Below are 12,067 nucleotides of genomic sequence, written 5' to 3'. Positions count from 1 at the left end.
GATTTTGGGCCATCATTATTTTAAATTAGACTATTCACCGAATAAGTCAAAATTATATGGACAATTTTGTATGGACAACAGAACCAAACTGACCTATGGCAAAAGAAGTCAAAATGTAAATTAGGCCTGGGTAGTTTACATTATTAAACATATGTTTGGACTGCAGTCTGTGGATTTCATAGCAGCTTCTTAGAGATAATATTGATCCTCTCACAGCTTTTCTGATAGTCCATACCAACAAAAATACTTATTCAAATTAATTCAACCTTTTTCTTCAGTTATGCTTTCTGATTTATTTGATCTGGAGTAGAACACACGCATTTCTGTGTTTTTTTAAAGCTCTCTATGTGATTCTACTATGCAGCCAGAATTGACAACCACTGACCTAGTGAGGGTTATCGTATCATGAATTTGTTTTTATAATGTGCTTCCAATACTGAGAGCACAGTAATTTCTTATTAAATCTATTACTTGCTCTGGAACTTGTTTTTTAGAAAAAGATTCTCATTTTAATGAGCTTTTGAGACATTTGCTTTCTTCCTATGAAGGTGGAGTAAGACAGCACAGCCATTTTGGAAGAATAAGTTTCTGAAAAATTAAAGTCTTCTCCCAAGTCACTTTGTTATCCTCCAGAAAAATCACTTTATTTTCACTGTAAGTGTTATTCTTAAACTTAAATGATGTCTGCATAACTATCATATGGTTGACAAACAACTCCTTTTTAAATTTATATTTATTTCTGTATTCCATTCATATTAAATTTATTTATGCACTATAAAATACTTTTTAAAGTTTTTGTAGTAATATATTTTGAACAAGATTAGGTCCTCTTAATTCTACTTGGACATTTTCTTCAAGTTTTCCTTTGAGTTTAGTACTTTACAGAATTTCAAGGAGAAATATTTGGAATTGTATTTTAAATGCTTTAATTGGTTTGGAAATCTTATATGAAGCCTATGGTGTCTAAAGAAAATTTACATGAAACCATTCACAGTTTAGTCTATAGGTTGAATCTACAGATATGACTGGCAAGAAAATAGGAGAAACTAAGCATTAAATTTGTTAGGTTGAGTTTTACCATAATATAGAAATAGAGTAACTGTAATAGTTGCAATCTTTCACCCAGACTGCAGACTGTACCACATGCTTTTAACACAGCACAGTGAACGATGTACCCTTTAGACTTGGAGAGTATGGGCTTTTCTTCACTTCTCTACCAAACTCTGCTCACTGTCTTTAGCTTTCTTTCCTATTCCAGGAATCTACTGCTCTCAGTATCTGCCTGAAACTGTCATCACTACTGGGTTTTTTTCCTCTTTCCCCTTCTCTGCCCTATTTTTCTTGTCATTGCTTCCACTCTTGGCTTTCAGTGAAATTGTCAACATTTATAGTCAACAAATCTAATTACCACTTTCCTTCTCTATGTTGAACAAATCATTAATGGTCATATATTGTAGTCTCTGGCTCTTTTTGACTGTGCTATTTCTAGTTGCTCTGGGAAATTTTTTCTGCCTAAACATCAAAGAATCGTTTCGTTTTTACTGACTTCTTGGTCTGGAACTATTAGAAACTACCTTAGAAGCCTGTGTTTTTAGGAAGACAAGTCTCTAGATAGATAAAATTTCACCCATGGTGAGAAATTTCCTCACTTTATCTGAGTTAATGATTCCTAAAAGGCGTATGTGGAACTTAAATATTAAGATAATGATCTTTGGAGAATTTTGTAAGTCATTCTGAGTTATATAAATGGTTTATGATATTCCAAAATTCAGGATTCGCTTTCTTCTCTATCAGTGATGATACTACTTCTTTTAATGTTTTACATGTATGACAGGGTAGGGCAAAAGAAGGGTTACAGTTGTGAGTGTGCAAAACAGTTTATTCTTGTATTATTATTTATTAGTTATTGTATTATTTTCCACACAAACAACTATAAACCTACTTTTGTCCCACCCTGTATACTACAAGTATAACCTTAAACAACTAATAGTTAGGCCAATTTTATATTTTATTAGTCTACAAGGCTGGTTTTGGAAAAATGGAAGGCAGTATGGAGTAATAGAAAAGGTACTAACGTAGGGATGAAGAGACTTGAGCTCAAGAGATCTAGCTCAGATAATAAATTGCCATAAACAACTTTGGGCAATTAAAAAAACCTGAAAGGACCTCAGAGGCTTCATTTGTAAATTTAAAGAGAGCTGCTTGAAGTGCTTTCTAGTTCTAAAGTAACATGATAACAAAATAGTAAAATCTGTACATGAGTACTAATTGCTGTTTCCTAGTATTTCTCAAACAGGAGAAAAGCCACATAAATTGTAATAATGATAAACACAAGATTTCATCATTTCTCCCCATTTACATTTTTACAAAAGGAGATTTCACTGAGTACAAAAACACTTTACTCATTAAAGAGGGAACAGATCAGCAAGATCCCATGAGCAGATCAAGTATTCAATCTCAAGTGAGTCATAGCAAATCTGAAGAAAACCATTTCTCACAAAAGTTGGCTTATTTTTCCTGCTTTTTAGGCATGCCACTAACTGAAAGAAACAGCTCAGCCCTCCCAGGCAATTAATGATTCACTTAGGCAAATATACCATTTTGTGAAGAGAAAAACATCAAAGCTAAGTAATGTCTTAGGTAGGGAAACTAAGACCAGAGTGAGATCAAATTATCTAACACATTAAGAACATTGATTTTCTTTTTTTAAAGCAAGACATTTGTCAAAGATGCCAAGTATACTGGAAAGGTAAATTTAAATCACTAATTAATTACTGCTGCTGCTACAACTACTGCTCCTGTTACTACCATTACTTACTTCCTCTAACTTTATACAGGGTGTTGTGTACTTGCTAGGCATGAAGCTAATTTAATCTCAGTAAATATACTGCAACAGGTATCATTATTAATCCTATTGTTCATATGAGGAAACTGAGGTAGAGAAAAGATCGGTAACTTGCTTAATGTCATATAGCAAGTAGAAAGACCAGGACTCCAACATAAGAATGCAATCTCACTACTATTATCCTATCCTGGTTTCTCATAGTATTGGCTAATACTTATTAGGTACTTACTGTGTACCAGACTCTGTTCTTTAACACATAACATGTATCAACTCCTTTAATTTCCATGACACCCTATGAACGAGGTTACTATTATTACTCTGAACTTACAGGGAAAATAAGGCCCAGAATGTCACTTCCTTAAAAAGCTATTTGCATTTAAAAGGAAGTTACTCTTTATTTAGTACATAACACTTTTATAATTAATACATGGATTCAGAAAGGATTGCTATTAATTACGTTTACATTTTCCTCTTCTTATTAAATAAGTTGCCACAGGTCTCTGCTACCTTTCCCGCCACATGAACTGGTACCAGACAATACAGAATGACAGAGTAGGGGAAAGGAATGTGACAGTTGAGTGCAGATCTGCCCCACCTCTACATCTCTCCCTTACCACCCTCCACTAATTCTTTTAATGCAAAGGATGGTTAGGGCAGACAAGAACAAACTGAGTTCATGTTCTCAGCAGCACACTTCTTTTTTGTAAGAGATGTGCTGCTAAGAGCAAGACCTCTGTCACATTCCTAGAGGAAGCAAAAAGTAATACTTCAAACATGAAGGCAGGTTATTCTTTGAGTCTGTAGTCAGTAAGGCATTAATAACCATTCATTCTAAGACCAAACTAAGAATATAAAGACCAAAAGTATTCCAAAATAGACTGTGACACATTACCCAAAGTTCTCATTTTCTACCTACAATCACCATCATTATCTGTCTACAAGGTCTTTGAAGTCACTTGCCTACTTTCACTCCTTCAGTAACACTTAAAGTCTACTTTTTCCAATTACACATTTTACGTGTGAAAAACTATTAAATTCTGCAAAAGGGAAAAAGAGCCAGGCAGAAAAATGAGGTAAATAATGTAAGCTATCTACAGAAAAGGACATATAGGAAAAATATGAATAAAATTATTAGAATTTTGTTAGTAATCATTTGGCAACTAACAATGAGCATACATATATAGGCCCCAAACAGAAAATTTGATTCCCAGAATTACTTCTTTCAGTTTCTAATTCTGTAAAAAAAAATCCCTTCTATGTTTTAAGTAAGACTAGAATATTCACTAATGATAATTTTTTCTTTAACTCTATTAGGAACAATGGCAGTTATCGTTTAGAAACTGGGTTCTAATATTAGTTGTAAAATTAACTTTCTTGAATAGAAAATCAACACTTCTCACCCAAGGGTCTTCAATTTTTGAGGAAAAAGGTGAAATGACGAAGGATAATGTGAAGCATATGGTTGACATGCCACAGGATTTAAAGTCAGTCCTTAAATTTGATTCTAGAACTTCTACTCTGAGCAAGAAATTCAAGTTACCTTTAATCCCAGCCTCATGGTCCTCACAGGTAAAGTGGATACAATACGCATTGGATTGTGAGGATTAAATGAGATATGTAAGGTATATATACATGGACCCGCATGCTCAATATTACCTTCTTCACAGAGCTGTTGTGGGGAGGAAATATATGTGGAAATGTAGCAAAAGCCTGGTCATAGAAAGAATCATATGGGTAATCATTCCTTTCCTTTTCAAATCTTTCTCTACGTTGGAGCATTTTATTACTAGCCAGTAGTCACAATCTGTGGAAGTGAAAATCCTATGAAAAATGTTGATAAACAGAAATCTTACTCACATATTTGACATAGTCTTTCCACTGCTGCCACCACTGCATGGAGATGATAAACCAATTGTGTCCTGGTTGTAGACCATACCTGCTCTCCCGTTCTAACCATCCTCTGTACATACAAAAGAAATTCAATACATCAAATAGTGTATGAAACAGATGACCACACACCCACAAGTTATCATTAGCAATTTTTACAAAGGAAAAACATGAAACAAATAGAGATGCTTCGGAGATTGCTATAATTTCAATTAGTGAAACACTGAGAAGCCAATTTCAGGCAGTCATAACAAAACTATCAAGCCTCACACTGATGTTTTAAAAAGTTTTATTGAGGAATATTTTATATAACATACAATTTACCTGGATTAAGTACACACCTCAATAATTCTGATAAATTTATAGAAATGTGCAACCATCACCACAATCCAATTATAGAATATTTCAATTACTCCAACAAGATATCCTGTGCCTATTTCAATCTGTGTTATCACCTTTAGCTACCTTTAGACCCAGAAAACTACTAGCCTATTTCCTTTTTTTTGATATACACTTGAAACCTACAAAATTTTATTAAACAATGTTACCTCAATCAATTAAATAAAAAATTTTTTAAAATAGGAATGAATTGTCAGTAACTTACAAACCATAACTTGCTAGCTGGAGCATTTCTTGAGCCTTCTGGTCAAATGTCACCATTGATCCAGTTCTTTGTTTGTTTTTTAATTTTTATTGTTATTCAATTACAGTTGTCTGCATTTTCTCCCCATCCCTCCACCCCACCCCAGCCAAACCCACCTCCCTCCCCTGCTTCCACCCTCCCCCTTGATTTTGTCCGTGTGTCCTTTGTAGTAGTTCCTGTAAACCCCTCTCCCCACTATCCCCTCCCCACTCCCCTCTGGTTATTGTCCGATTGTTCTTAACTTCAGTGTCTCTGGTTGTATTTTGTTTGCTTTTTTCTTTTGTTGATTATGTTCCAGTTAAAGGTGAGATCATATGGTATTTGTCCCTCACCGCCTGGCTTATTTCACTTAGCATAATGCTCTCCAGTGAAAATACGGAACGCTTCACGAATTTGCGTGTCATCCGTGCACAGGGATCATGCTAATCTTCTCTGTATCATTCCAATTTTAGTATATGTGCTGCCGAAGTGAGAACCTATTTCCTCTTTTTTAAAAAAGATTTCATTTTTATTTATTTTTAGAGAGAGGGGAAAGGAGGGAGAATGAGAGGGAGAGAAACATTGATACGTAAGAGAAACATCTCTTGGTTGCCTTCTGCATGTTATGCCCTCCAACCAGGGACCGGCTCACAACCCAGGCATGTGCCCTGACCAGGACTCAAATCTTCGACCTTTTACTTTGCAGGGCAACACCCAACCCACTGAACCACATCAGTCAGGGCCACTAGTCTATTTTCTGTCTCTTACAAATTGCCCTTTTGTGAACATTTCGTATAAGTGGAATGATATAATAACACAAGGTCTTTTACATCTGGCCTCTTTTATTTAGCATAATGTCAACAGCAATGATCTAAATACAGAGATGATGGGCATTTTTGCTTCTTTTTGCTTAGGTCTACTTTCTAATCTTTCTATAATAAATGTGCTATTTTGCAGTAAGAAAAAATTGTTACCCTTTTATCTTACGAAACATCTTTATTTCAAAAAATTAAATTTAGTACTCAGTGCAATTTTAATGTGAAACAGGATTTGATTTCTAAATTAACCTAACCTTAACATTAGGAAGTTACTTAAAAATATTTCAACATGTAACTGTTTTGGAGAAACAGGGTGTTACTGTAATAATTACATTAAAATAGTACATGTTGTTACTTAGAAACAATATATATTTCAGGTGTTAGCGATTTCAACTATAGAGAAAAATATACAGACTGAAACTATAAACTCACCTAATAATTTGTCCTTCCTCTTCTGGAGTAGCTGGTCTTAACCCTAGAACTATGTGACATACCTAAAGAAAAAAAGTGGCAAATTAAACTTCATGGACTGGTGCTAATGACTAGATTGAATTTTTCACATTCTCTGCAGAGCTTTCAATGAACGAATTATTGATGAGTCACTTGAGCAAATCTGAACTTTAAATTTTAGCTCTCTTTTTTTTTTTTTTTTAACAAACCATTTAAATGAAGGCCAAGTTCCAAGTCTCTAAGTGAGATGGGGTAGAGAAGAGGAAAGGGAGAGAAGGGCAGAGGGGGAGAGAAAGAAGAGAAAGAAGAGAAAGGAAGGAAGGAAGGACGGGAGGAAGGGAGAAAAGAAGGAAGGAAAGGGGGAGAGGGGGAAAGAGAGAAACCATTTTTCAGAATATTTCATTAATACTAGGTGTTTTACTGTATCTCATGCAGTGAATATTATTTTTGCTCCTGAAATCTGAAGAGCATATCATGGCATTTGTGGAAGGTGAAGGGGAGATGAAGACAATATAGGAGATGAAAATAAGGGAGGATTTTTTTTTAATTTCTACTATGAATTTATTTTTAGAGAGAAGGGAAGGCAGGGAGAAAGAAAGGGAGAGAAACATCAATGTGTGGTTGCCCCTTGCACGCCCCCTACTGGGGACCTGGCCCGCAACCCAGGCATATGATCTCACTGGAATCGAACCAGAGACCCTTCGGTTTTCAGGCTGGCACAAAATCCACTGAGCCAAGATGGCCAGGACAGGGAATGATTTTAATTTGAACAGCTCTAAGAAAAAAATTATTATCATTAATGCTTTTTAAGGCTCATTTCCTCCTCTATTTATTTGCTTTCTCTACAAATCAACACAGAAAATGTGATTTTTTGTAAAATTCCATCATAAAAATTTTCTAAAAACCTGAAAAATTAAAAGAATTTTATATTGAATGTTTCATACTCATTACCTAGATTCTAACATTAACAATTTATTATGCTTGCATGTATCTATCTCTCAATTCATCTGTCAATCCATCTGTCAATTCATCTTAATTTTTGGAAGAATTTCAAAGTAAATTATGGACATTAGTATAGCTCTCTGTAAATACATCAGCATGTCTGCCTAACATTAACTAGACTTAAATATTGGTTTACAGTTTTGTTTACCTTTTACATAACACATAACGATAAAATATACAAATCAGGTTTTTGAGATTCATCCATGTTTACAGCAGTTCATTCTATTTCATTGCTGAGTAGCATTCAACTGTCAGAATATACCACTGTTTGTTTTATCCATTCTCATATTGATGGCTACTGGGCTTTTGATACCTTTTGGGTTTTTTGCAAACTTTTAAAAAGTGAAAATAAACATGCTGAAAAGTGGACAAATCTTAAGGATACAGGTAAATGACTTTTGTAGTCCTTCTTTTTTTTAATCCTCATCCAAGGATGTGTTTATTGATTTTAGAGAGAGAGAAATATCGATGTGAGAGAAAAACATCTATTGGTTGCCCCCTGTACGTGCACTGACCAACCAGGGATCAAACCCAAAAACTTAATTATGTGCCCTGACTGGAGATTGTATCTGCAACATTTTTTGGTGTATGGGACAACACTCCTACCAACTGAGTCACCCACCCAGGGTGACTTTTTATAGGCTTTTAAAATGTTTTCATTTTTCAATTACAGTTGACCTTCAATATTATTTTATATTAGTTTGAGGCTTACAGCATAATGGTTAGATAATCATATACTTTACAAAGTGACTCCCCTCGATATTTCAAGTACCCACCTGGCACTGTATGTAGTAGCTATTACAGTATTGCTGAGCATATTCCCTATGCTGTACTTTACATCCCCATGACTGTTTTGTAACTACTAATTTGTACTTCTTAATCCTTTCACTTTTTTTCACTCAGTGCCCCACTCCCTCCCTCTAGCAAGTATCAGTCTGTTCTCTGTTATCTATAAATGTTTCTGTTGTTTGATCACTTTTTTCTTTAAATTTTGTATGTAAGAGAAATCATATTGTATTTGTCTTACTCTGAAATATTCCATTAACATAATACCTTCTAGGTCCACCCATGCTGTCATAAGTTCATTCTTTTTTATGGGTAATATTCGTGTGTGTGTGTATGTGTGTATACACACCCTCCACACACATCTTCTTTATCTACTTATCTACTGACGGGCGCTTGGGTTGCTTCCATATCTTGGGTATTGGAAATATCAGCAAAGAATATACGGATGCACATTATCTCTTTGAATTACTGTTTTGGATTTCTTTAAATAAATATGCCAGAAGTGAATTGCTGGGTAATAAGGCAGTTTCATTTTTAATTTTTTGAGGAACTTCCATACTGTTTTCTATAGTGGCTACACCAATCTGCAATCCCACTAACACTGCCTGAGGGTTCCCTTTTATCCATACCCTTGTCAACATTTGTTGTTTGTTGATTAACAGATGATGGTCATTCTGACAGGTATGGAGTGATATCTCATCGTGGTTTTAATTTACATTTCTCCGTTTAGTGACATTAAGCATCTTTTCATGTCTATTGGCCATGTGAATATATCATCTTTGGAGAAGTATCTATACAGGTCCTTTGCCCATTTTTTAATGGACTGTTTTTTTTCTCAGTATTGTGAGTTCTTTATAAATTTTGGATGTTTACCCTTTATCAGATGTATCATTGGTGAATATGTTCTCCCATTTAGTCGGTGTCTTTCCTTTTGTTTGATGGTAGCCTTTGCCATACAAAAACTTTCCTAGTTTGATGTAGTCCCATTTGTTATTGTTTCTTTTGTTTCCCTTGCCCAAGGAGATATATCAGAAAAAAATATTGCTAAGAGAAATGTCAGTATTTACTGCTTATGTTTTCTTCTAGGAGTTTCATGGTTTCAAGTCTTACATTTCATTCTTTAATCCCTTTTGAGTTTATTCTTGTATATGGTGTAAGAAGGTGGCATTTAAAAACAGGTGGTCTAGTTTCATTTTTTTGCATGCATTTGTCCAATATTCCCAACACCATTTATTGAATAGACTGTCTTTACCACATTGTATGCTGTTGCCTCCTTTGTAATATATATGTCAAGTATACGAGGCCTGTCCAGAAGGTATCCGGCCATGTAATATGAAAAATAGAGACATTTATTGAAGGTACAAGATACAAGAAACACTGTACATAGGAAAATGACACCTCAGTCCCCTTCAAAGTAGGCACCTTGGGACCTCACACAGTTCTCCTAATCACAATCAGCTGCCCTGTCATGTTTTCCTGAATCTCAAACACGGTCTGAATGCTCTTCCCTTTCAAAGGTGATTTTAAGTTTTAGGGAAAAAACCAGAGGTTTCAGAGTGCCAAATCTGGGCTCCAGGGGGGGTCTGAGTCACCTGGGTGATTTGATGTTTCACAAAAATACTTTGCACAAGAAATGATGCATGAGCAGATGTGTTGTTGTGATGAAGCTGCCGATCACCAGTTGCCCGTAGCTTCGGCCTTCTGAACCATCCAAATAGTTTCCACAGAGGAATGTTCATGCTTAATGCAAAATGTGATGCAGATTTGTTGCTCTACTTATTCAGTCATTTTGAATGTGATGGTCATGCAGTACATATACACACTCAAGGGCGTCTACTGCCCCCACTGACTAGTACAGTGAAGTTGTCATTGTTCACACATGTGCATTCCAGTCCACTCATGGACTGGAATGCCAGGATACATTGATGCTGGGCAAACCGTTGTCAACTTTTTCCAAACAGACCTTGTATATATTTTAATCCTCAGTTGAGGATATGTTTAATAAGTTTCAGAGAGAGAGGAAGAGGTGGAAGGGAAAAAGAGAGACGTATGGGAGCATCAATGTGAAGGAAATATCAATTGGTTGTCTCCTATACATGCACCAACCAGGGATTGAACCTGCAACCTAGGCATGCACCCTGACTGGTGATCAAACATGCAATGTTTTGGTGCATGGGACAATGCTCAACTAACAGTACCAGGCAAGGGCCTCCTGTATCATATATTAATTGACTACATAAGCATGGATTTATTTCTGGGCCCTCTATTCTGTTTCATTTTTCTACATGTCTGTTTTTATGTCAGTATCATTTAAAATTTTAATTCCTGTAGCCTTGTAGTACAGATTGACATCAGATAATGTGATACTCTCTATTCTTCTGCAAGGTGTTGTGACTATTCAGGGTCTTTTACAGTTCCACATAAACTTTTGGATTTGTTCCAGTTCTGTGAACAGGATGTTCCAGTTCTATGAACATTGGTATTTTGATAGGGATTGCATTGAATTTATAGATTGCTTTGGGTAAATGAACATTTTCACCATGTTATTTCTTCCTATCCATGAACACAGTCTATGCTTCCACTTATTTGTATCTTCTTCAATTTCTTTCTTCAGTGTTTTATAATTTTCCGAGTACAGGTCTTTTCTTGGTTAAATTCATTTATGGGTATTTTATTTTTGTTGGTACAATTATAAATGGGGATTGTTTTCATAATTTCTTTCTGATGGTTCATTACTGATTTATAAAAATGCAGTCAATTTCTGAGTATTTACTTTGTGTCTTTACACTTTTCTGAATTCACTAATCAGTTTTAGTAGTTTTCTGGTGGAATCTTTTTTTTTTTTTTAAGTATGTTTTATTGATTATGCTATCACAGTTGTCCCAACTTTTCTCCCTTTGCCTCTCTCCACCTGGTACCCTCCTTCCCTCCAGCAATCTCTTCCCTTACATCATGTCCATGGATCATGCATATAAGTTCTTTGGCTCCTCCATTTCCTATGCTGTTCTTAACATCCCTTGTCTGTTTTGTATCTACCAGTTATACTTCTTAATTTCTGTACCTTCCCCTCATACTCCTCCGTCTCCTTTCCCACTGATAACCCTCCAAATAATCTCCGTATCTATGATTCTGTTCCCTTTGTTTGCTCAGTTTGTTTTTGTTTTTTAGATTCACTTTTTGATAGTTGTGAGTTTGTTGCCATTTTAATGCTCATAGTTTTGATCTTCTTTTTCTTAAATAAGTCCCTTTAGCATTTCATATAATAAGGGCTTGGTGATGATGAACTCCTTTAGCTTTACCTTATCTGAGAAGCACTTTATTTGCCCTTGAATTCTAAATGATAGTTTTGCCAATAGAGGAATCTTAGATGTAGATCCTTGCCTTTCATTACTTGGAATACTTCCTTCCAGCCCCTTCTTGTCTGCAAAATTTCTCTTAAATCAGCTGATAATTTTATGGGAACTCCTTTGTAGGTAACTTTTCTCTTGCTGCTTTTAAGATTCTCTCCTCATCTTTAATCTTGGGTAATATAAATAGGACGTGCCTTGGTGTGTGTTTCCTTGGGTCCAACTTCTTTGGGGCCTCTCTGAGCTTCCTGGACTTCCTAGAAATCTATTTCCTTTGCCAGATTGGGGAAGTTCTCCATTATTTTTTCAA

General features: G+C 35.4%; 1 protein-coding gene and 1 non-coding gene across 3 annotated transcripts in view; both read right to left on the bottom strand.

Moving 5' to 3' along the window:
- The window catches only part of USP32 (ubiquitin specific peptidase 32), a 137,493-nt gene that overhangs the window by 38,836 nt on the left and 86,590 nt on the right, over positions 1-12,067 (bottom strand). For both annotated transcript variants that reach the window (XM_024572877.3, XM_024572879.3), the window contains exons 11-12: positions 6,605-6,666; positions 4,703-4,805 (exon numbers count right to left, since the gene is read on the bottom strand). In XM_024572877.3, coding sequence (XP_024428645.2) covers positions 4,703-4,805; positions 6,605-6,666 — 165 coding nt within the window. The remainder of the gene's footprint in view (positions 1-4,702; positions 4,806-6,604; positions 6,667-12,067) is intronic.
- Positions 5,745-5,851, bottom strand: LOC112316605 (U6 spliceosomal RNA). The gene has a single exon (XR_002976009.1). It is a non-coding gene; the product is annotated as a U6 spliceosomal RNA (small nuclear RNA).

This window comes from Desmodus rotundus, chromosome 9 (genome assembly GCF_022682495.2).
Source record: "Desmodus rotundus isolate HL8 chromosome 9, HLdesRot8A.1, whole genome shotgun sequence".
NCBI lineage: Eukaryota > Metazoa > Chordata > Mammalia > Chiroptera > Phyllostomidae > Desmodus > Desmodus rotundus.
The sequence above is the reverse complement of the archived record's forward strand: the minus strand, read 5'-3'. Positions and strand labels throughout refer to the sequence as shown.